Source organism: Capsicum annuum, unplaced genomic scaffold, assembly GCF_002878395.1.
Source record: "Capsicum annuum cultivar UCD-10X-F1 unplaced genomic scaffold, UCD10Xv1.1 ctg83241, whole genome shotgun sequence".
Taxonomy (NCBI): Eukaryota; Viridiplantae; Streptophyta; class Magnoliopsida; order Solanales; family Solanaceae; genus Capsicum; species Capsicum annuum.
In genome coordinates, this window is record NW_025894096.1 from 43333 (window position 1) to 69107 (window position 25775).

Consider the following 25775-nt stretch of genomic DNA (forward strand, 5'->3'; position numbering starts at 1 on the left):
GAGGAGTCGGAATCTAAAATCTTAGATGGAATCATAAGCTATGTTACTTAGCTATGTTTTTTTCATTATATATATTATTTAAAAGGCTTCAACAAAACAATTAATTGTGTTTTATTGGCGAGTATGGACAATAATTGCACATACATAAATTTAAAATAAATTTGGCCTTTTAAATGGCAACTTTTTTTTTTTTTTTACATATTTAATGTTGTTTAAATAAATAATTTTATGTAATTACAAAATTGATAATTTCAAAAGTAAGAGTAATGATACATAATAGTATTAGCCGGGAAAAAATTGGATTAATTAAAGCCAAATACTGTATGAGTATTTACATATTGAGTTTTTTTTTGAAAAAGCACACATATGAAACAGGTTAAATTATTATCGTATTATTAAATTTAAATTACACTCCAAAATAAGTATAAGTTAAATTTAAATGTGATTAATACAATCTACAAGAGAGCATTGTGAAATGGAGATACTAAGACCGTGTTTGGCTTAGATTTTGATTTTAAAATTTAAAATATTATTTAAAATATTTATCTATTTGATGAACGAACACATTATTTTAACTTTAAAATTGAAATATAAAATTTAGAATTTGAAAGGCAAATTTTAGAAATTGAAAGTAATTTCAACTTTCATATATTTTAAGTTTTCTACTTTATTTTTTAAATCTCAATCAAAAATGTCCAGATGTCAACTAATTGAAATCTAAGCCTAGATTGTTCATTGATCTTGTTTTAATATTAAAATAACATTTGCTAATTCATTATTTCAACTGCAAAATAGTAAATTATGAAGTTCGAAATATTTTAGGTTTGTGAATTTGATGAGCAAAACTCGATCAAACTTTTACTTAATACTACAAAATATTGTGACCTCTGAAACTTGTTTAATTTAGCACAACTGTCATTTTAAATAAGACTTTTTTATTTGAGCAAAAAAAATTAATTTTTTTTATTCAGTATTGCGAAAACATATCCTTTTATCTAGTATTCAGACGATACATTAGACGATTCTACCGAGTTATTCTCATTGCAAGATAAAAGGATTTTTTTCTATGACTTATTCCCGTGAATTAGATCTATTTAGATGATCTCGAGTACTTTATTTTATTTAATCTCTCTCTTGGTATTCGTTATCAACAACTTGAGTGTCACAATTCTCGTGTCCAAGCTAACTTATTTTATTGAGCCTCTAGTATGACAATTCTCTTGTCCTTGACTGTTAGTCTCTCTTCTCGTCTTGGTCATTCACAGCGTGAATGTTGAAGCTCTCTTAGGCTTAACTGCTAGACGAGTTATCTTACTGAACACTTCTCCCGATATTGGTCATTCAACAATGTGAATGTCTTGTCATTGATTGTTATTCTTAACTGCTAGATGAAAAGTTAAGTAGAAAAAGTATTTTATATCCTCCGTCCAGAATGATAACTTCGACTTCTTAATTTGCCGCAATTTAAATAAAGATGTAAAATAAATTAAATTTTAGAAAGTTTCAAATTATTAATAACGAAATGGTTCAAACTTTTAATTTTTTTCTCTTAAAATATGAATCAATAAAGTATATGTCCAAACAAGTCCTTAAAACAAGCAAGAAAAAGTGTGAAGGTGGAAAACTCCTCCTCTCCTATCCAAATTATAAATTTTGGCTTCATCCATTGCATTTCCTCCCAACACCAACCCTTCTCAAAAATACAAAAACAATACTCACTCTATATACTTATTATTTTTCACAAATCAAAACCAAAGCAACAACAAAGAAAATTAAAGAAAACCCAAACTCTCTCCCTCTCTTTCTCTCTCTCTCATTAGAGTTTTTTGGTCTCCGGAGAAATGGTAGCTACAAGGAGAAGTGGATCTCTACCCTCCACCGCTAAACGCTCCGCTTCATCCGACGATGATTCTTCCTCTAAGCGACACAAGGTACAATCTGTCCCTCTGAACCTCACTCTTTTTTTTTTTTTTTTTTTGGCTTTGTTCGGTGAGTTGATTTTTTATTTTTTTTGATTTTATAGGTGGATAATAATAGTAATGCGGAGTCGTCGGAGAAACCGAAGTTGTCGTCGGAGAAACCGACGGAGAATCCTAAGGAGTTGTCTTCTACTGAACCGCCGGAATTTGGGGTCGGCGCCGTTACTCCTCAGGCTGGCGGTGCCGCCGCCGCCGCCTCTGACAAGGGTGATGATGCACCTGCCGTATCGGTTGCTACACCTGTAGCAGAAGGTTACTTTCTTTTTCAACTGTTTCTTGTGAAGTTTACTGTTTGGTCTACTTGATCATGTCAAGTGAAGTGAAGAGAAGTGAAGTGAGTTTCTTTATTTTATTTTATTTATTTTGTTTGTGTGTGTGGTTTTAGGGGCGACACCTGCTATAGTTGATAAGCCGAGGAGTTCGGTGACTTTGAGGAAGCTGAATCAAGGTTCGGAAACGACGTCACCTTGGTGTAGGCTTATATCCGAGTTTCCACAGGTGAACTTTCTTGATTCAAGATTCTATCTTTTTGAATTTTGTGCTGACCCGGACATCACGGTTATCAAAAAAGAACTTTTGTTTTTCAAATTGGGTGAACTCAAACTGGGCTGGTTATCAAAAGAAAAATGATTCTCTTTTTGAATGTAATTTGATTGCTGTTACTCCTATTTGTGGGAGTTATTGTTTTGTTATTCAAGATTGATTAATGGTGGTTTCATATATGTGTTGCAGAACCCAACTATACATGTTTCCGCGACAACATTCATGATTGGTTCTAGCAAAAATGCTCATCTTCCTATCAAGCAACAAACAGTTAGTGCAACTTTATGTTTAATAAGGCTTACACAGGTATTGCTTCAGTTCTTGGTCTTTACTCTGATGGAATTCCCCAATTTTGTTTCCATCTGCCCGTGGTTTTCAGATTATTCATTTGGGAAAAAGAAGAAACTTTTTTTTTTTTTTTTTTTTTCATTTTGGACTTTTCTGCTTTTTTTCTTTGGTCAGCTCACAGACTGTTTCTGTCCAAGATTGCAATAAAAACAACTATCTAACATTATCCAACTTTGCGTGGCCCAGCCAGTTTTTCCTGGATAACTGGTGCTGGACTGTAACCATGTTGATAGAAGTCCACATTCGTGGTCTGAAATTATAAACAGTTCGTGGTCTGAATTTTTTGTTTTAAAAATTCTTGGACTGTTTATATGTTGGCTGAAACTGTGTTTGTTATTTGGAGTAAAAAATCTTTGGGGTGATCTCTGATAGCATGCCAATACTTGGCTTTGAACCACTGCATATGAAAATTCACCGCTCGGAACAACTACAGCTGTGCTCAATTTGGCGTTTCTTTCTTTCGTTCGTTATTTTTTCCGAAGATGAACTTCATACTGTGTACTCATTGTTTGTGGAAATGATCAGCACGAAGGAAATTGGGTTGCTGTGCTGGAGAGCAGGGGCAAAGGATCTGTGCAAGTTAATGGAAAGACAGTTAGAAAAAACAGTAGTTGCATTCTGAAGTCAGGCGATGAGCTTGTTTTCGGTGTTACGGGGACTCATGCTTATGTATCCTCAAAGTTACTGTCAAAATTAATGGAAAGACATATTAAAAGAAATCCGAAATCCTAAGTCTCTTGTTGTTTTTCATATTTCTTTTTGGGTTCTGAAGTTCTGTAGTTTCTATTTGGCCACATGATTTGTAGGAATATCCTTAACATTTTTGTGGTATAGATATTTGAGCAGCTGCCGCATGAGCTTGGAGTTAAGTCACCTCCTTCAGATGTTAGGACCAGTGCAGGTAAATTAGTGCGTGTTGAAAGAAGAGCAGGAGATGCCTCAGCTGTAGCAGGTGCTTCCATTTTGGCATCGCTTTCAAGCCTGCGGCAAGACCCATCGCGTTTGAAACCTACGTCTCAGGTTAGTGGGAATGAGCCTTCTTCCCCTGTTATTCACGAAGACGAGTTTGATGGCCTCGAAGTCGATTCAGCTGCAAATGTTGGCAGCAGCAGTGCTGCTGATGTTGGGTTGACTAGCAAGATCCTCCCTCTTGATGGAAATCTGAACGCTAGCAGAGATGCAGGCGATGTAAAGTGTCTGACTGATTTATTTCTTTTTTGGTCTTTCATTATGGGTATGCGCTCGCTGATATGTGAGATGAACTAAATAGAATTGCATATGGACAGATACCAGAGGAAAGAGAGTGGACAAGAGATTCAATGCCAGCTTCCGCAGCAGGGGTGTCTGTGAGATGTGCCGTATTTAAAGAAGAGATCCACGCTGCAATAGTTGATGGACAACAGCTAGATATTTCATTTGATAGCTTCCCATATTACTTGAGGTATTTCCAGAGACTACAATGCATTATCCCATTTACAACTTATACTTAGTATACACTTGGTATATATGCTATATGTTCTCTTTGAGTTGAAAGATATGGTATTTATGGACTGAATTTTGTAGTTTCTTTTATTCACGTCTTTCACTTGAATGAAGCAGGCTTTGCTTTAAGCCCTAGGGATTTGTGCCAATGTGTTACTAGAGTCATAATCATATCTTGTTTTTGAAGTTCCAATATTGCACCTTAGTCTTCACTTACTATACCCTCTTTTGAGTAAGCTGTTTTTATTGTCCCTGCTTTGGACAATTGCCATGGCAAAAATTTTGTACATTAGCTTATGTGGCAAAAATAGTATTCTTTGTTTGTAAAATGCTACTGCTCAAAGTAAAAGAAAAGCTAAATTACCCTTTAGTCGGGAATTCAAATTCAAAATATAATTGTATATGTTCTCAGTGTGTTTCTTTCAAAAGTATATGCCTATGTGGGAGACTGGGAGGTAAAAGTTTATCATTAGAAAGAAGTTTGTCATTGACAACTAGGAGGTTGAGATAGAGGATACAGTTATTTAGTAGGTGTTTGAACAATATTTAAGTTGAAGTTGGTCTGGTGACAAGGCAGATTTGGTCCTTATTTTTCGACCTATTCAGTATAGGTTCTACTATGCCTAACTCAGAAAGGAACTCTTGATCAGCTGGGATGTTGGGGGAACAAAAAGAAAACCTTTGAGAAAGATTTGGAGCGTAATGCCTGCTCGTGTTGTTGGGTGGTATGGAAGCAAAGGATTGCAAGATGTTTCCAAGGGAAAGTAGATGCTATACCGAAGATTAAATTCAGATATTTATGGCTTTGGCTTTTTGGTGCAACCTGTAAGATGTCAAAGATGAAATAGCGTGCTCATTGCTTTTCTACAGGAATAGACTTTTGTACCGAAGAAATCCATCCTTTTTTTTTGTATTCGAGGATTTCTATGTTTCTAATGTACTGGCACATTCTTAGTGCTAGTCTGTTTATTATTTTCTTATTATTAGTAATATAGTTAAATAATTAATATTTAGCTGTTATAAAAAGTTGAAGTTAAAAAAAAAAGTTTATTTGAGGTTGAAGTTGGAAGATGTTTGGGGAATATAACTTATTTTAACCTACAAGCTAGAGTATAGGCTGCGACATGTAGGTTCTCTCTTTCTCTTTTTTTTTTTTCTTTTTTTTTTTTAAAATCTGGAATTGTGGGGGTGGGGGGCAGATGTATCATCATTTTTCTGTGAGATATGTCAATAATTGATTTTTCTCCACTACCAAGATAACCTTACAAATTTTTAAGCAGCACGGAAGTCCTATTCTCCAATAAAGATTGGGAATTCATCTACTGATTTTTATGTCTGTCTGTTAATGTGATGAAGGGTCAAGCTCCAAAATGTGATTTCTTTCAGTTGCTTGAATGCAGTAAGTGCATCACTAGAGTTATTAACTACACAATCCTGGAGACCATCCCCATGAGGGTGGTGAAGAGAGAGCCCGATTGCTAGAGCAAAACCCACAAATCCTTGGTGTTATCCTGCACTTGAAATTCTCATTTTAGTTGCTAAAAGAATTCATTTAATTTCTGGTCCTACTGAGCGAGTGAGCTTTGGAGGGGAGCCTTGGAGTAACTGTAAAGTTTTTGCCATGTGACCAGAAGATCATGGGTTCAAGCCGAGGAAACAGCCCCTTGCAGAAATGTGAGGTGAGGCTGCGTACAATAGATCCTTGTGGTCCTGCCCTTCCTCGGAGCCGCACATATCGGGAGCTATAGTGCACCGGGCTGCCCTCTTTACTGAGAGAGTGAGCTTTGTAGTGATAAATTCTGTTGGTAATTTATCAGGACTAGTTGTGCCTCATTTTTGTTCTTAATTGGTTTAGCAACCCCATAGCTGTAACATTATTCAGTATTCAATATGTCCAACAACCATGATTGGTGAAGATTCATTTGATATCTGAGCTTGCAGTGAGAACACAAAAAATGTGCTGATTGCGGCTGCATATATACATCTGAAGCATAAAGAACAAGTAAAATATACTTCTGAGCTAGCCACTATCAACCCAAGAATTCTGCTCTCAGGTCCTGCAGGTAAGTCGTTTTCCTTAGTATTTTTTGATGAAAAGCTTCTTATGAATTGTTTGTCCTGTAGATTCTTGGTAGTAAACTTTAATGTCTGCATACTAACCACTTCTGCTTTTGTATAGCAGGTTCTGAGATTTATCAGGAGATGCTGGCAAAGGCACTTGCTCATTTTTATGGAGCTAAATTGCTCATCTTTGATAGCCATTCCTTTTTGGGTGTAAGACAATATTCATTTTATCTTTTCTTGAGGGTGGATTGCGTGATACCTTGCCATGATTTTCTTAGTTGTGTTTGACCTCCCTTGCTTCTGAAATGCTTTGATTCCTATATCCTACCTTTTTCACGTCAACCTTTTTTTTTTTAATGATTGCTTGCTTTGCCGCTTGTCCTGGCCAACATTGTTGGTACTTATGGACCTCTTTCTGGATCTCTGCTTATGGAACAGAAACAATATTATCTGTTGGTTTGGTCACTAAAAGGGCAGTTAGCCAGGTTGGACATATTGAGTGATATGGGAGTAACATCAAAATTTGGAGAAATTCTCTCTTCTCCAAGTGTGTTAGGGTGGGGGGATTTCACGTCTCCCTAATTTTTAACAGTGGGAATCTGTGCTCTATTTCTGATTTTCTAGAATCATTAAACTTGTCATGTTTGGTTCTGTTACATTCTTGCCCCTTTACTGCTGTTAAATTGTTATGTTCTCTCTCAAAAAAATAAAATGTTATAATGTAATGCAACTTATGGATTATTATCGTATCATCCAGGGTCTATCAGCAAAGGAGGCTGAACTACTAAAAGAGGGATGCAGTGCACATAAGATGTCCACAAACTCCAAGCAGATTCCTGGAGAACCTGACATGCCTAAAGGCAATGAGTCATCATCTGGTCAAGCAACTAATGCTGACACTCAGACTGATTTTTTGGGTTTGGAAGCACAACCAAAGATGGAGAGTAGCAATGTAGCGTCTTTAGCCGGGACATCAAAGAATACCTTGTTCAAGACAGGTATTTCCATTGGGTTCTAATATTTGTTAATTGTTACTGCATTTTTTTTTTTTTGACTATACAAGCATGGCTTCTTTTTCTCTTTAACCTTGGTAATCAATGTTGGTAATATTTAGGTGATAAGGTGAGGTTCATTGGTTCTGCTTCTGGTGGTTTATATTCAAGCTCTGCCAGGTAATTTATACAGAACACTTTCTCCTTAAGACCACTTACTATTCGTTCTTCCGGGACCCAAAATGAGTTGTATTATCCACTATCTGGTGTTATTTTATAATTCTGTTGATATTGTATCTGTTCTCTTTCCTGGAACTCTTTTTCTTTATTTTTGAATTTGGATGCCATTTGAAAATGATGTATAGTAGTACCTAACCACTGCAGCATAACTATTATATTATCAAGAGATAGATATCATCACAAGTAAATTAAAGGTAGAACAACTTGTTTAGGTTTAGATATTAGGAGGAATGGATGAGAAGAAGAACAATATGGTTAAAGATTGCTGTTTTAAGTACCATATTGACCAAGCTTCTGGGAGGCCAAAAACACTTTTTCTGGAGATTTGAGGTGCCAAAACAAAAAGTGCATTGGGAAGTTTTAAGAGTGGCAGAGTTTTTCAACACAATTGGCCAGTTCAATGGGACACAAGAGGGGGAAGATGAGCTATGGTGGCAGGGCAGTGAGAAAGGCACATTCAAGGTTAGCAAAGCATACAAGAAACTGAATCTCCCTAACCAACCGTCCATCAACTGGCCATGGAAGAACACTGGAGGGTCAAAATACCTTATAAAGTAGTCTGTTTTGTCTGGCTCTTTTCTAAAGAGTCGGTTCTCGCAAAGGACAACTTAATGAAGAGGAGGATGACATTAGATCCTGCATGTTTTTTGTGTGGGGAGAAGCCAGAAACTGTAAACCACCTTTTTTTTGCATTTTAAGTTTACAGGTCAACTATGGAGGATGTTTCTGAATTTGAGAGGTATATCTTGGTCCATGCCAGGAAAGATTACACAGACACTTCAAAGCTGGGAAGAGATAGGGATACTGGCTAATAGCAGAAGCATATGGAGAATCATTCCAGCCAGTATATGGTGGACTATATGGAGGCAAAGAAATGCTAGGTGTTTCGAGAACATAGGAAATAGTATACAGCAGATCAAGTTGAATTCCATCTTGACGCTGTGTTTTGGTGTAATCAGATTTGGTCCAATGATCCTGTCTCTATTATTGATGTGCTAGGCGCATTATAGACATAGGATCATAGGTGTTTTTAAGTATAGTTGTAGTACAAACCATGTACTACTCTTCTCTGATATATAAATACAAAGTTACCAGTTTCAAAGAAACAAAGTGTCTTGGAGCAGCGGAAACAACTTGTTTTTGTAGTAGGGAGAAGCTACAAATTTCTGCTTCTTCCACGAAACAGAAGCAGAAAATTAATCCCTTCAAGACAAAAATATCCTTACTGAAAATCTGCAATCTTAAAATAAATTCCTTGCCCAAAATTCATATTTACCAAATTACTACTACAACAACAACAACATACCCAGTGTATTTCCACAAAGTGGGTTCTGGGTAGGGTAAAGTGTGTGCAGTCCATACCACTACCTCAGATAAAGTAGAGAGTGCTTCCGATAGGCCCCCAACTCGGGACAAATAACAATATAACAAACAAAAAATATAAAAATAAACATCAAAATGGGATAACACATCGCTAGATAATAAAAGAAACAAGTCACCGACAGAGTAGTACTATAACCTATCTATTCCAGATCACAAGTGATCAGAACACTACAACAATAAACTACAATAAAGTACAGACACAAATACAAACAAATGACTCCTCTCTACTATTACGGATGCACTCCAACCCACTAACCTTCTATCCTAATTCACGTTCTCCACTCCTTCCTATCAAGGATCATGTCCTTCGTAAGATGTAACTACTCCATGTCATGCCTAATCACCGCCTTCCAATATTTCTTCGACCTACCTTAACACCGCCTAAAATCATCTAAGTCAGCCTCTGACACCTCTGTACTGAAGCATCCGTGCACCTCTCCATCACATGCCTAAATTATCACAACCTCACTTCCCTCATCTTATCTTCCACCAAAGTCACTCCCACCTTCTCTCGAATAACCTCATTTTTAACTCTGTCTCTCCTGGTAAGTCCACACATCCATCTCAACCTCCTCATCTCTGCCACTTGGATGTGGGAGTTCTTAAATGTCCAATACTCCGCTCTATACTACATAGCTGGTCGAACTGTCACTCTGCAGAAGAACTTACCTTTAAGCTTAGGAGGCACCTTCCTATCACACAAGAGTTAAGCGAGCGTCCACTTCAACTACCCTGCACCAATACGGTGTGTGTTATCCTCGTCAATCTCTCCATTCCCCTGTATTATAGACCCAAGATACTTGAAAATATCCCTCTTCCCGAATGGCCTGTGAATCCAGCTCCACTACCACATCAGCCTCATGCGTCGAATCACTGGACTTGCATTTCAAGTATTCCGTCTTAGTCCCTGCGCAACCTAACCCCTTTAGACTCTAGGGTCTGTGACCAAACATCCAACTTATCATATTTACCAAATTATCTTTCATTAATTTAACCAATATATTTCTCAAATATAAATACGAGCCTCTTCTCTTCTTCCTTTTTTTTTTGCTTAAAAAGTATTTATACTGATTAGCTGTAATGTATATTTTCATTTATGTTTTAAATGTCACTAAATAATATGTTACCTTCTCAATTCTTTTTCTAAATAAAAATAAAAAAACTTAATTGAAGTCCTCATCAAAAAATATTAAAATCATTTCCCTATTTAAGTATTATTAATTATAAAATGAATCTTAATACTGTCTTTTTTTTTTTGTTATTTTGTACTCAGAATCACTTACTGAAACATTGGTCAAACACAATCAGTTTACCAGAAATACTTTTCTGTAAACTATTTTGACTAAAGTGCTTTTCAAAATAAGCTCTAGAAGTTTGACCACATAAGCTCCAGTTCATTTGTGGGATGACTCTGGGACTTGTGTAGAAAAGTTCAATCTTTCCTTTTTGTCTGTCCACAAGTGAGGTTGGGAAAAGAAACATAGTTTAGTTCCTCTTTTTCTTTGCTAGGAAACCAAAACACAGATCAACATGGTTGCTCTCTGTATCTCTTTTTAAGTGGCTTCTTTTTTGCTCATTTAATTAGATTCAGACACATTCTGAATGAAAGTTGATGTGCTAACATTTGTTTTATTTACTATGAGCCCCTGGGAAGCAGGCGGGTGTAGGTGTTCTGCTTCCACTTTTCTCTATAAATTTCCCTAGTGTACCGCCCTTCTGCCAAGTAAAAACTAGGGAAGTGTATGAGTTACAGGGACTTCAGTGAGTCCCATTAAATAATATGGAGGAATTGGAAGTGTGAGAGTTTGCGACTTGCTGTAAGGATGTTTATAATGAATGGCAAAAAATCCCTAGAGGTTATCAAGTTCAGAAATCCCTTATAATCTATTTTATTAGTATTGTGATTTGTTCTCTTTAAGCATTGTGGTCCCGTGGTGCTGGGCCTGTGATGGTCGTGTATGTTGTTACCAGTGGCGATGTATCTTAGAGCTATGGTTCAACTGAACCCAATATATTCTACCCGGGATATAAATGTATGTAAAATAATAAAATTTCAACAAACATTAGATTTTGAACTCACAATCTTGATGGTTGAATCCGTGAAAGTGAAATTGAAGTCCTGGATCTGCCTCTTGACGCGTAACTACCTTTTTTTTTTTTTTGATGAAGATACTACTTGTTTAGATATGATGTATATGGAATACGGAAATAGTGGTCTTCTCTCCTTATCTTTTGATCCTTAAATGTATCTGCAGATTGGTTTTCTCTAATCCATTTAGTCCAGATTTAATGGAGTTTCAACTCTTTTTTAAAATTGTCAGCAAGTCAGACCAGTGATCATGTTGTAGTACAGTTGTTTTGCTTTCTACCGATGAGAATATGTCAGAAAGATTAGATCATACTATTTTACAGCTTTACGTGGATCAATTTGGAGGTTTTTTCTGTGGTTGAATTGGGAATTTTATGTGGATACATGATAATGAGATTGCATGCATTTCAATTAAGAGAGAGTTATATGACACAAAGAAGACGGGGAGAAGAAAATGGATAGACGAGATCCAGTGTTGGTTTATTTTCTTTAACTTTACGTCTCGGGAGGCTTTTGCAAGAACCTGATATTCAAATAAAAGACCACCTAAATATAAAGGTTAAGATGAAAGTGATAGGTGGCAAGTCCGTTTTATCAATGGGTTACCAGTGAAATTGAGGGCGATTCTGTTCTAGCAATATGTCTGAATAACCACTTGTTGCTGTGTCAATGTGAAGGTAACATTAGGTCTGCGACTTGCATGAATTGATTGAGTTCAGTGCCGTTCCCAAATGTATTACTACTTTTAACTGTTTTTCTCCTTCAATTTTCGGAAATTTCGGATTGGGGCGCTGTTTGATTGATTTGTGTTGTGGGCCTGGCCATGCACACACGTGCATGCTTTATGGATGCAAATAATCACTTCTTCCTCTTGTTTCATCTGTGCAAACTTTTAAAGATTAAGATTTATATAATGCTTAATTTTTATGTTTTTTTGGAGACAAGGCAACACTTATTTTTTATCCTCCTTATTTTAATTTTGTTTTTGTGATTTTATATTGTAGTCCTTAATTTTCCTCATAGTATTGATTGTAAACTAGTCATGCTATAAAGTATTTTATTCTGTAACAGTGCCTATGCTTCAGCTGCAATACAATTTAAAACTGTTCTATTTAACCATATTTATCTTGGTTCAAATTACTAGAGGGCCAGCTTTTGGGACTCGAGGGAAGATTGTGTTGCCTTTTGAAGATAATCCATCATCAAAAATTGGTGTAAGGTTTGATAAGCCAATACCAGACGGGGTTAACTTTGGGGGTCTTTGTGATGATGGTCATGGATTCTTTTGCAAGGGTATTGCCCACATGGTCTTACTTTCTTTCTCCTTTATTTTGTGAAGTTCAGTAATGCCGAATTTAGTTTTCTTTGCTTTTTGGTCATCTCTCTCTCTCTCTCAGCCAGTGAGCTACGCTTGGAAGCCTCTGGTGCCGATGATCTTGACAAGTTACTCATTAGCACATTGTTTGAGGTTGATCCTTGTATAATTTTGAGAACTAATGCTATTGAACTTGTGTTCTTTTTTTCTGGTTATTCTGAGGTCTCAATTATCTCTGTATATTGCTTTCTATTTGTAAGGTTGTATTCAGCGAGAGCAGAAATTCCCCCTTCATTTTATTTATGAAAGATGCTGAGAAATCTATGGCGGGTAGTTCAGAATCGTATTCCACTTTTAAAAATCGGCTTGAAAAGCTTCCTGCTAACATCGTTGTTCTTGGATCTCACGCTCACACAGATAACCGCAAGGAAAAGGTACTTTTGCTTTTTCCAGGTTGTTGTCAAATGTAATGTCAAAGAATTATTTTGTTTTCGGTATGAATGTGTGTTAGGTGTCCTCTGGTATGAATCTCTTTTGGATTAAGTTTCTTGATTAAAGAAGTCATAGGTGCGAAAGTTCTAGAGATGAGGTTTGACAAGGAAGCGAGAGATGTATCTTTTTCTAATAAAAAAGTAATAAATCTTATTGATGGAGAAAAAACCTCGTATACTAAATGTACATCAAAATTAAGAGTCTACATCTTATGTTTCTATACAAATCCATTCAATAATCTATACTAGCCTCATGGGTGCCCAAAAGTTCATTCAAAAATAAAAGACATGCCCTAACATGTACAGTCCTATTCCACCACTCTAAAGGCTCTCTTATTCCTTTTCCTCCAAGAGCCAACCTAAGTGTAATGGGAAATACAACTAGGATCCTCCTGTTCTATGACACCGTTAAGTGCGAGGGGAGATGCATCCGAGGCTCTTCCTGCTCATCATCTTCTTCTCCGAATATGTACCAACTATTATGTCATTCACTGTTACTCACATTGTTCATTGCATTACCCACCACAACTAGGTGAGAATGGGCAGGGTGCTAGTTGATCACTTACATGTGAAGCACCAACTTATGTAACAATTCCTCATCCTTTCTTTTTTTTGAGAAAGAAAAAGCTATGAAGTATCTCTTCCTCCTCCTCAATTTGTGTATTCCATTCAAGCTGATTAAAAAAGAATGCCACCTTTCTATGTTTGGTTACTTTTAATTCCAACATTCTGATTTTACCCTTAATGAAACTCCTTTATAGGAAAGACTTGACATGTTTAAGACCGCAAGATTTAATGAATTTTTTGATATGTTAATACACCCTTTAGTTTAAAACCACGTGATTCAAAAGTTTCTTGTAGATTCTTAGATTCCATGCAGGGCCAAATGAAGACACATAAAATGAAATGGAAGGAGTAATACATCTCCTCTAGTTTTTGATGATAGTATCACACCCTTTCATGAAGACACATAAAATGACAACAACAACAACAAACCCAGTGTATTCCCACATAGTGAGGTCTGGGGAGGGTAAGATGTACGCAGTCCATACCTCTACCTCTAAAGAAGTAGAAAGGTTGTTTCCGATAGACCCCCGGCTCGAGACAAGACACATAAAATGAAATGGAAGGAATATTATTTCTCCTCTAGGTTTGTTTGATAGTATCACACCCTTTGAAATAATAATAATAATAATAATAATAATAATAATAATTATTATTATTATTATTATTATTATTATTTTTATTTTTATTTTTTTTGATAAAGTGGTGTTATCACAACCACTCATTGCATCAACCCTCTCTCCCTTTTTTTTTTTTTTAAATTAATATGTTTGTACATTAGTTGTAACAAATAACACAAAGGCCGTTTTATAACACCCTTTGCTTTCTTGCTCCTTTCTTCCTCCTCTAGAGGCTGTTCTATTACACTTTGCTTTCTTGCTCCTTTCCTCCTCGTCCAGAGGAGATAAATTATTTGTGTGCTTTAACTTTTCTTTTAAATTTGTCGATCTTTGTGTTATCTATTTATTAGTTGGGATAAGTTCTAATTATTTCCCGTTCTACCCGCTGTAGTCACATCCTGGGGGATTACTCTTCACCAAATTTGGCAGCAATCAAACTGCTTTGCTCGATTTGGCTTTCCCGGTATACTCTCTCTCTCTCGATCTTTTCTTCCGTAATTTTTTTTTTTGGGGAAAAAGGTAACATAGTTGTATATATTTTTCTACAACAAGAAACTGTGTAGTATCCCATAATTACAAGGTGGAATGCAGAAATAACACTCCTAATCCTTTGTCATCTCATAAGGATTCTGGAGTATCGAAAAAGATTCATGATCTTCTAAATACTTTCCTTTAAACCAAAATAAAACAGCACCAAACACTTCATTTCATCTCTGAATGTTGCTAGACTTATCTTCAAAACATCTTTATTCCTCTCTTCCCATATTTTCCACGAAATACAAGCAGGGACAATCTTCTTATATCCTTTTGTATGATGGATAATCCTGGGTAGAGTATTTTGTACAGGATGATGCCAATAGGAAACAATGGCTTCATTGTGTGCCTTCAATACTAACTTAATACACATCTTTATTACCTTTTATGAACAAGCCTGGCAGTTTGTCTTTGATTTGATGTCTTTTCCTTCTTAACTGAGGTGGATTGTTTTTCCTTTTCACCAACTTCGTTACGACATTGCATCTGAAATAATTGGAATCTGACTGCCCTAAGCCTGGCAGTTTGAGTGGTTCCTTTTGTCTGGATGAAGTCCGCTCCATGTGCCAATGTCATTCTTACTGGGAGTTTTTTATTTCCTTTCAACCTTTAACCACTGGCTTATAGTACTTAAATTTGTTGACCTCAGGATAGTTTTGGGAAGTTGCATGACAGGGGAAAGGAAGTTACCAAGACAACTAAACTGCTGACAAAGCTTTTCCCCAACAAAGTGACCATTCACATGCCACAGGTCTGTTTTGATTTTTTTTTTAAAATAGAATTTCTGGTGGTTCTTGTTGTCTTGCATAACTGATGAGTGACTATGACTATGAAGGATGAAGCGCTTTTATCTGCTTGGAAGCAGCAGTTGGATCGAGATGCTGATACTCTCAAAATGAAGGGAAATTTGAATAGTTTGCGAACAGTAAGGGCTTGTAACCTATCTTTCACGTGTTCATTGATTATATTGTTGCTAATCATCCTTGCTGTAGCCTTTAAGTGGAAACCTAATATTTTGAACTGTTTAGTATTTAAATCATTTGACATCTCTGCATTCTTATGAAGATACAAGCTTCTTTAGACTTTGATGGGGTGGTTCATTTTCCTCCACATGAATTTTGCTTTTGGTTATATAAAGCCAGTCAAGAGCTCCCACATCCAAAAGTTGAAGGTGGCGCAAATGAGGATGCTGCGATGAATGTGTGAACTTACTAGGAGAGATAGGGTTAGAAATGAGATTATTCGAGAGATGGTGGGAGTGGCTTCAGTTGGAGACAAGATGCGGGAAGTGAGGTTGAGATGGTTTGGGCATGTGATGAGGAGGTACATGGATGCCCCAGTATGGAGGTGTGAGAGGTTGGCTATGGATGATTTCAGGCCGGTAGAGGTAGTCCCAAAAAATACTGGAGGGAGGTGATTAGACATGACATGTAGCAATTACAACTTACTGTGGATAGACCCTAGATTGAAAGGTGTGGATGGCGTGGATTAGAGTAGAGAGTTGGTAGGTGGGAGTACGTCCTTGCTAGTAGGAAGGGATGGTTTGTTTGTAGCTGTGCCAGTAGTCGTAGTGCTATTCACGTGTCCTGTAGTTTTCTTGTTCGTGATGTTTGTGTCTTCAGGTAGATAATTTCTAGTAATACTCTGTGGCTGTCTTGTTCCTGTTATCCTTTATTGGTGTGTTATTCCACCCTTTTATTGTTTTTAATTATGTCTTTTTATACTGTTGTTGCTTGTTCTGAGGCGGGGTCTTTCGGGAACACACACTCTATTTCATCTGAATTCTGAGGTAGTATTGCGTACACTTTACCCTTCCCAGACCCCACTCTGTGCGAGAGAGTACAGAGTACACTGGGTATGTTGTTGTTGGTTATATAAAAAAGTTGAAGAGAAACTACTGTTATGTTAGCACAGATCAAAGTTTGATGATATTAAGTGCCTTGTTGTTCCCTTTTTTTTTTGATCATTCAGAAGTATTTATCTGGTCTTGCACCAAATTGTTGTTACTAAAATGCACAAACCGACAGTATGGCTGAACTACTGTCAAGGAATTTTCTCTTTACACTAACAAGATGGGTCAACCTCATTGATGTAGTTTCTTTCAGATCCTCCTGGTTCGCTTAGTGATAGCTCCAGCTGATGTAGCATCACTAGCAAGTTCATCTGTGTCGGTCTTGTTCCATCACCTGTCAAAGTTCTAAATCCTGGTTCACCTAGTACAGATGGTTCCACCAGCAAAAAACAATCCTGTCTTTTCCCTTGCTGCTGACAAGCTTCTCCATTTTGTCATTGTGAACGCCTTTTTTTTTTGTTTTTTTTTGGGGGGGGGGGATCTTCTGTTGGAGAAGATGAGAATAACACCTTTGGGCTGTTGAGCTTTCAGCTGGTGCGCTCTTTCTTGAATTTTGAGTTGTGATTGGCAACAGAATATACTCCACTATTTTAGTTTTATTCATCCCTAGAAAGTGGGTAACATGTCTCAGCATACTGAAGAACTGCAAATTTTGATATTTCCTTAGACCCCACTTTGTGGGAATATATTGGGTATGTTGTTTTTGTTGTGTTAAAAAGTGGAAAACCTGACGTATGAGGTCAGGAGATCATTGAAAAAAGCATGATTCTTTTTACTTATTTCTTTGTTGGTTGATCCTCCTTTTCTTTTTGGGTATAGGTTCTTAATCGGAATGGATTGGATTGTGATGGACTCGACACGTTGTGCATCAAAGACCAAACCTTTTCTGTTGAAAGTGAGCAACTTCTTTTTCATATTGCTTACAATTTCTTTGGATGGGTAAGGGGATGGGGGCGAAGGAGGTTGTCAGGCTACTTCACATTTGTATTTGTTTAAGTCAACATATGATATTCACAAAATGGAAAAAGAACTGTTTTTTTGTCATTTGATTTGCTTTTGTAGCATAAAGACAAATTATTTAGTTTTTCTTCTCTTTTTTTGGTGTTGTGAAGGTGCAGAGAAGGTGGTTGGATGGGCCTTGAGCCATCATTTGATGCAGAACCCTGCTGCAGATCCTGACGTGAGGCTTGTATTGTCTCCTGTGAGGTAATAGAAGTAGCAGCAGCAGCTGAGACTATATGCGTTTGCTTAGCTGTAATATTTGTGGTATTGAAAAGTTGTTTTGTATCTCTCAATCTAGCAGCATTCAGTATGGATTGGAAATTCTTCAAGCTATGCAAAATGAAAGCAAGAGCTTGAAGAAGTCACTTAAGGTGATTACCTTCTTTCTGGTGGTTTGCTAAACTTATATTTTCATGAGATGCTATCCTAATCTGACTGTGGGAGGTTTTTGACATATTAATTTGTGGATAAATTGTCTGTCTGACCCAGGATATTGTGACTGAGAATGAATTTGAGAAGAGACTTCTGGCAGATGTTATCCCCCCAAGTGATATTGGAGTAACGTTTGATGATATTGGTGCGCTTGAAAATGTCAAAGATACATTAAAAGAGCTGGTCATGCTTCCTTTGCAAAGACCTGAACTTTTCTGCAAGGGTCAACTAACCAAGGTTTTCATCTTCAGTTCTTGGTCATTTACATGATTGTCTATACGTAGAACCATATTTTTTTGTTTAGTAGTGTTTGATCTTGTGATCAAGGATCTAACAGTAAGCACAGATGGTCTTAGTCTTACTCATTTCTGTCCACTCTTTATATCGATTTGCTGTTGTGCTGACAAAAAGTAAAATGAGAAGATGATGAGTGTTAGTTTCACTTTTATTAAATTCTTGTTTGAGGTCAGTAAACTGAGTTATCTAGGCGCTATGGTACTAGTTCAGATGAGGTTTGAAGTTACGAATTAGAATATTCATTAGGTGTGGCTGCATTAATTTGATAGATACTGTAAAATAAACATAAAGACGTTCTTGTAAGTTTTCTGACTCCTTACTTTGTTTTAGCTTCTTTGCTACTTGAATTTGATTATGAAATTTCTTGTTTATCTTGATAAAAGAAGTTCCTTTCTTCTTTATCTGTCACCTTCTTATATCACTATGACAATATGTTACATATTTTCCATCCTCTTGATCTTTGTGAGATCCTTGTTATGGATAATTCATTGGTAAAAATATTATGTAGCGCACTAGAGAAGGTTCTTGGTTCTTAAATACTTTCTCTTTGGTGGGTCAGAAGAAAAGCTTTTTGTATATAATGCTATATTATTTGGCTTCGCTAAGTATTGTTCTTGGTATCAGTCGTGTATATCTCATATAAGTTGTGCTTGTGATTGCCTAAGTTTTCAACTGCTTATTTGCAGCCCTGCAAGGGAATACTTCTGTTTGGACCCCCTGGAACTGGGAAAACCATGCTCGCGAAAGCAGTTGCCACTGAAGCGGGTGCGAACTTTATCAATATTTCAATGTCAAGTATCACTTCAAAGGTGAGCTTCATTTGAAACTTGTCAGATTGTTCTATCGCATATGGATCATGTGTTAATATGCTTCTTGTCATATATACATCTTGCTATTGTTTTTCCATGCTGCAGTGGTTTGGTGAGGGTGAGAAATATGTGAAGGCTGTCTTCTCCCTGGCTAGTAAAATTGCTCCGAGTGTCGTTTTTGTTGATGAAGTACACTTCCTAGAACTCATGACTCATATCTTTGTTCTTTCTATTTTATTCTATGCTTTTTCTTATTCTCTCTCTCTCTCCTCTTTCTCTGATGTGATCTACATAAGGTTGATAGCATGCTGGGCCGACGGGAAAATCCAGGAGAACACGAGGCCATGCGTAAAATGAAAAATGAATTCATGGTGAATTGGGATGGCTTGCGTACGAAAGATACTGAACGAGTGTTGGTACTTGCAGCAACAAACAGACCGTTTGACCTTGATGAGGCTGTCATAAGGCGACTGCCCCGTAGGTAAAAGAACCAGTAATTTGCACTTACCCAATGAAGTAGGAAAATTTCGTTAGTTGGTTTCAATGTTCTTATCATGACATTTTATGAACAGGCTGATGGTCAATTTACCAGATGCTCCTAATAGAGCAAAAATTCTGAAAGTGATACTTGCAAAAGAAGACTTGTCTCCGGATGTTGATCTGGATGCAGTTGCCAGTATGACAGATGGATATTCTGGAAGTGACCTTAAGGTGTCTTTGCTATTTCATTTTTGCATGACAAAATGACTCTTCCTTTGTGTCGTTATGATGTTTGCAGAGGCTGATTTAAGTCTGATATTTTGCAGAATCTCTGTGTTACAGCAGCATATCAACCCATTAGAGAAATCCTAGAAAAAGAAAAGAAGGTACAGGGTTTGTTATTAGATGTCTTGAGCGTTTACTCCTTTGTTATTAGAGAGCATTTGCATTGCTTCTATAATAGATAATATGAATGCTGCTGTTTGGATGTGTCAATTCTAGGTTCTTTAATTATTTTGTGGTTGGGAGGACTTTATGAAAGTATCAATGCACTGTCAAGAGGGAATAGGATGTAGGTATATTAACATAACTGTGAAGGATCACAAGATGTGGAATTGGTTCAAGAATTTGGGGATATTGCCTCTTCGTAGATAGTCCTGCTCTGGCAGATAATTCAAGATAATGAATAGGCTTCCATTAGGTAAGCACAAGTTAGGAGTCACTTGGGAAGTATTGTTGGAAAGTTAAAACTAAATCCATCTCAAGTACATAGACTATAGATTTTCCTAATTTATTATTAGGATTTAACGTGAGAATGCATGTACAGTTTTGTACATGCCTTTAGGAATGGGAGAGTCTGGACTTAAATCATGATACCTATAAATACTCTTAGGTAATATAATTATTTTATTCAAGCCAAGCTGGAAGAAGTGAAGAAGAAAACTTTCTTACACTTGTCTTCAAGAGAATTTGATTGATTGAGAGTGCTCTTCCTCTTTGAATTCTCAACATTTGGTGCCAGAAATACTTTTCTAGTGACTTCTGTTTCATTCTCTCACTCATTTCCCTCTCAGGACTTACCATCTTAAAACCACCAATCTACAACAACCTTATCGACCAGAAAGTACACATGCAATCCCATATACGAAAACGGGAGGAAGGGTGTCGTCACAGTGGTAGCCTGGTGGCCATTGTCTGTGGTGGGGAGAAGAAATTTTTTTCGTGAGTCCACCTTTGAGGGAGATGGAGAAGTGGTTGACAGTTGATGGTGTCGCTTGGAAAATGGGATTGAAGTTGGTTGGAATTATGTTAAGAATTTAAGTTTACTTCATAGTTTAAGAAGGTTGGAATTCTGTTCAGAATTTGTGGAAGATGAGTTGAGGGTGGTTTTGTGGAGTAGCTGGTTGGGAGAAAAAGAAAAGAAAGATAAAAATAAAAATAGTATTAAAACAAAAATTACGTGGCAAAATGTTATTTGTCTATGACATACACTCTACCATCTTCCTGTCACTGTTTAATTTGGTTTTTAAATGTGTGTCTAGCGCCTTCCACTCTCTCCCTCAGCAGATCCAGAGGCTCATCTATCGCCTGCTTAGGGGGGTAAGTTGGGTGTTATGGAGCAACCATACTGGATATAGAATTGAATGGGCAGGAGGGACTTGGGCACCATGACAATAGATGAGCTTGTCGGATCTTTGAAAGTCTGAAGAAAGCTAAACACAGTTCGTTGAACATGCTTTTTCTTTAAGATAGGAAGTAGTTGGCTGAATGTGCTTTGCTGCAAGGATATGATTTCTCAAAGGAGAAAGATGAAAAATGTGTCTCTTGTCAAAGAATCCATGGACAGGGATGAGGGTAGAAGAAGATCCAAGAAAGAATTCAAACTCGAGATTTCAAAGTTGAAGACCCAATTGTGCTGGTTATCTTCACCTAGCTTTTAGAAACTTATATATGTTTCTTGGGATGCAGACTCTAGTTGTTTATTATTATTCTTATTCTTCCTCTTATTATTATTATTATTTTCATTTGGGGGGGGGGGGGGGGGGGGGGTTGTTGGAAATAAACTAGATCCATCTCAAGTGCATGGATGTTCTTATGTATTAGGATATTACTGTAATAATAATGCATGGTATTCTACATTCCCCCCCACCCCTCTTGTAGGATCACACTTGGTATGTTATTGTAGAGTGCTCCCCCCCAAATTTCCCTTAGTGTGCACTTGATCTGCTATTCATAAACGTCCCACTTAATAGACTTATGCTACCACTGGAATCTCATGCTTGGAGTTGATTTTAGGAGCATGCTGCAGCTTTGGCAGAAGGTAGACCTACGCCAACACCATGCGGTGGTGCAGACATACGGCCTCTGAACATGGACGACTTCAAAAATGCTCATGAGCGGGTGTGTTGACAAAAGTTATCTAGAGTTTGGCCATAGACTCCCAAATACTTTTGGCAAATTATTGTTAGGTGAAGTTTCACCATGTGCTTGGCCATAGTATTTGGAAAACCGATTTCACCTTTAAAAGTTTCCAAAAAAATGAAATTTGGCCCAAATACTAGTTTTTTCTAGTATTTGGGAATTTGGATTATCTGCCAAATAATGGCAAATTGTATAGCCAAACCTACCAAGTTTTCCCCCAAAAACTACTTGGGAAATCTATGGCCAAACGGGCTCTTAATGTGTCTTTAAGCTCACTGTTTTTTTTTTTCGCTGCATCTGAATGCTGAGAATTCAATTGCTTTGGGGTTTATATAGGTTTGTGCAAGCGTTTCATCGGAGTCCATAAATATGACGGAGCTTCTTCAGTGGAATGAACTATATGGAGAGGGGGGCTCTAGAAGGAAGAAGTCCTTGAGTTATTTCATGTAAAAAGCTGTTCATATTGTACATTGGTGGTGTCTTAAGGAAGAAGTCCTTAAGTCCATGTGATCTCCTCGGCCCAGGTCGGTCGCCGTGCTTTGTGGTATGCCATGAAACCCTGGAAGTTTGTACAATGAGTATAGGTCTCTTTAGTTATACATGAGTTTTGAGATGTAATGAGGATGGAGTAACACTCTAGGAATAGATAGTATCTCCGCCTTCATTTTCTTTCCCCTCTTTCTCACAATGAGCAGAAAGATGTCTTGAGTTTCTCATTTAATACAGCTGCTACTGTTGTGATTGATTTATATGTCAGAGTTGGAAGCAAAATAATATGCAAGTCTTCTCATTGCTGCTGTTCTTCTTGGAGTCTTTGTTATAGATGCTGACTTGGTTCTTTGGATATCTAGATGAGCCGGCCCTTGCCGTGTTCCAGCAAAAATACAGTGAAATCCCCCACCCCACTACCTATGTCATGACATCTTTAGGCATTCTCTCTTCCGATTGTGTTACTTTATATGGTTTTATTGGTCTTCAAATTGAAATTTTTGGTGTTACTTTGGAGGTGCCTATAGTACCGAGAAGTAATTTATAGTAGAGGGACAGATCTTAGATCAATCAAAGCATCCATACAAATAACCCAGTTGATAATCTCTCACGTTACCGTGTGTTATGAGTTAATCAGATTACCCCTTTGTGTCTTATTGTATGAAAATTTGAGGACATTTGAAATGTGATTTCTCCATAATACTGTATTTTACAACTCGTCGCGGGTTTTCTTCTCCATCAACAACCAAAATGCATGAAGCTACACGTTCAACAAAAGACCATTTTTGTTGATTCTCCCTTTATCATCTCAGCTTTGAAGTTTTGTTTGTCTCTAATTATCAGTAATAAGTATGTTAAAGAATAATGCTATTCGAGTTGAAGAGCATGAACCTTAGGTGCTTTGGTGTAGGGAAAAAAAAAAATGCTTTTGCTAAAATCATTTTCTAGTGTTTAGTTGAAATTGTTGGTAGATGGATGAACTTAGTTAGAACTGGTGTTTTTGGTACTTTACTCTCTTTAAATGAACTTAGAGACCGCATGCGGTGTTAGATGCTTGTTTATATCAGAGTAATAGATAGCTTTTTCTTTAATATCACTCATATTCACCAAACGATGACAAAATAGTACCTAGAAGGTTCCCTTTAAATGGATTTGTCCTTCATTTTGGTCTTTTAGGCATCTTTAGAAATTGAAGCCATGTCTGGACATAACTTGTGCTATATATGATACGAAAATATAAACTTATGTCTCGTGAAAAGACCAGCACAAAATAAGGGCAACAGTGCAAATGACCCCCAACAAGGTATTGCAAAAATAGACGAAATTTGGTGACCCAACTTCTTAAACAAAGAGTACCCATCATTCACAATGATTGATCACACCTACATCACTAACAACAGTTACAAAAGATACTCAATTTAGTAGATACTGAAAATTGTGACAGCTAATCAAGAAGAAAAAGAAAAACAACAGTATAATCTCACAAATGATATCTGGAAAAGTAGTAGCGTATACACAAACCTTTCCACTACCTTGTTGGGTAGAAAGGCTGTTTCCGACAAACTCTCGGCAAGAAGTAAAAAAGAAAGCAAACGCTTCAAACTAAAGAAACTATCATTCCTTCATCTTCACTCAAGAAAATTCAGAAAGGAAATTAACACATGTCACTCAAATTATTAAAAGCCTCTCTTTAGGTAGAAAATAGTGACATGAGAAAAGTACACAATGCCCCCTTCTGAAATTGCTTTCCCTTTTCTTCTTTTCTCACCAAAAACTCGTCTAAAAAAGACTCTTTTACACAAGTACTATAGAGCTATGAAATTTACAAAAAGAAACATAATCCCACTTCTTGTTTTCATCTTATCATTTGCTTCCATACTCAGACTAGTCAAGATTTGTCTACTTACTTCATATTCCTCTCCGATTTTCTCCGCCTTGTCTATAGTTGAACACCCCCACAATCTCCTCGAGGAGAAAGAAATCAACTTTCTCTATGATCTTGTATCGCGAAAATCACCCTGCAATATTCTTGTTTTCGGGCTTGAAACGCAATACTCTTATCAAATTTCAAACATCAACAAGGGTGGAATCACTGTCTTTCTTGAGGACAACGCCGCGAAGATCAAGGCTAGTAACTCCACGAGTAATACTAACAACACTCGGATTCACAGAGTCGAGTATCAGACAGTTGCTAAAAACGCATACAAGATTTTAAAACATGCTAGACAGAACCAGAAAGACTGCTACATATCAGCTACTGATAGTGCCAAACATGATCTGCATAGTAATTCATCAAGGAAGTGCAAATTTATTTCACTTGTGACAAATGTACCTAAGGAAGTGTATGAAGTGAAGTGGGATTTGGTGATTGTGGATGGACCAGATGGAGATAAACCAGAAACACCAGGAAGAATGGCTGCAATTTATATTGCTGGTGTAGTAGCAAGAAGAAGCAAGAACAAGAATGGGACTCATGTGTTGGTACATGATGTTGATAGAATGATTGAGAAATGGTTTTCTTGGGAATTCTTATGTGACACTAATTTGGTTTCTTCTAAAGGGAAATTCTGGGATTTTAACATACTAGCAAAACCAAATGCCACCACATTTTGTCCTACATAATTGAACATATATAGTTTGCGGTTGTAGAAGAAATTCTTTTGTTTGCTATTAGATCTAGGCATCTAGCTTATGTTTATTTCGTTTCCATATATATTCTTTTCATTATATTGAGAACTCATTTTAATTTATCTCTTTGTAAATTTGTCCCTTCTATACATGTTTACCTCCAAGGATGTCTCCATTCACTAATCCTTTCAGTCTTAACCTTTGAATCTCTCCATTTGAATGGTAAAATTGAATGGTAAAATAGCATATACAATTCCAAAATGGAGAAGATGCTGGATCTGGTACAAGAAATTAATAGTGTCAAATTGGTGGACTGAATTTAGACTGGTCAAAACATACAACAATAATTAATATAGAGTGTGTAATATAACCTAGGGGAGGCTAAGATGTACGCAGACATGATAGGCCCTATCTTTGTGGGATAGAGGTTGTTTTCGATAGACCGTCGGCTCAAAAGAGTGCAATCAAAGAAGGTAGAAAGAAAAATAATGACAAGAAGTTAAACAAAGCAATTGAAGTACAACCTCCAAACCTAGACCTTCCTATCAAAGATATGTTGAGGAATGTGCCATGTCTTGTTTGATTGAGCTTTTCTTTAGTTTATCTCTACTTTTCCTTGGTATGTTGAGGAATGTGCCATGTCTTGATCACATCTCCTGAGCTTTTCTTTAGTTTATCTCTACTTTTCCTAAAAACTGCTATAGCCAACTCTCACACCTCC

At 36.9% G+C, this 25775-nt stretch overlaps 2 protein-coding genes across 4 annotated transcripts; both read left to right on the forward strand.

Annotated features, from left to right (window-relative positions):
• The first annotated feature begins 1623 nt into the window (after positions 1–1623).
• On the forward strand, positions 1624–22738 carry LOC124895607. Of its 3 annotated transcripts, none has more exons than XM_047406045.1 (28): positions 1624–1931; positions 2024–2231; positions 2365–2477; positions 2712–2828; positions 3396–3539; positions 3705–4058; positions 4157–4311; positions 6294–6415; positions 6535–6626; positions 7174–7414; positions 7531–7588; positions 12265–12413; positions 12518–12588; positions 12696–12869; positions 14502–14573; positions 15294–15395; positions 15480–15569; positions 17316–17391; positions 17609–17702; positions 17800–17869; positions 17988–18167; positions 18914–19036; positions 19142–19225; positions 19333–19517; positions 19609–19747; positions 19843–19902; positions 21812–21916; positions 22274–22738. In XM_047406045.1, the coding sequence occupies exons 1-28, from the start codon at positions 1842–1844 to the stop codon at positions 22385–22387; spliced, it is 3582 nt and encodes a 1193-aa protein (XP_047262001.1). In that variant the 5' UTR covers positions 1624–1841; the 3' UTR covers positions 22388–22738. The 3 variants fall into 3 exon arrangements, with proteins under 3 accessions (XP_047262001.1, XP_047262002.1, XP_047262003.1); XM_047406046.1 differs by having other exon boundaries at positions 17615–17702; XM_047406047.1 differs by having other exon boundaries at positions 3705–3890.
• A 450-nt stretch (positions 22739–23188) lies between these two features.
• Positions 23189–25215, forward strand: LOC107862717 (probable methyltransferase At1g27930). The gene has a single exon (XM_016708355.2). The coding sequence runs from the start codon at positions 24152–24154 to the stop codon at positions 25046–25048; it is 897 nt and encodes a 298-aa protein (XP_016563841.1). The 5' UTR covers positions 23189–24151; the 3' UTR covers positions 25049–25215.
• The last annotated feature ends 560 nt before the right edge of the window (positions 25216–25775 follow it).

Coding starts and splice junctions, on each gene's coding strand:
- LOC107862717 (XM_016708355.2), top strand. CDS start 24,152: ATGCCCCCTTCTGAAATTGCTTTCCCTTTTCTTCTTTTCTCACCAAAA.
- LOC124895607 (XM_047406045.1), top strand. CDS start 1,842: ATGGTAGCTACAAGGAGAAGTGGATCTCTACCCTCCACCGCTAAACGC. Junction 2,829..3,395: donor GTTTAATAAGGCTTACACAG/GTATTGCTTCAG, acceptor GGAAATGATCAG/CACGAAGGAAATTGGGTTGC. Junction 12,414..12,517: donor TCATGGATTCTTTTGCAAGG/GTATTGCCCACA, acceptor TCTCTCTCTCAG/CCAGTGAGCTACGCTTGGAA.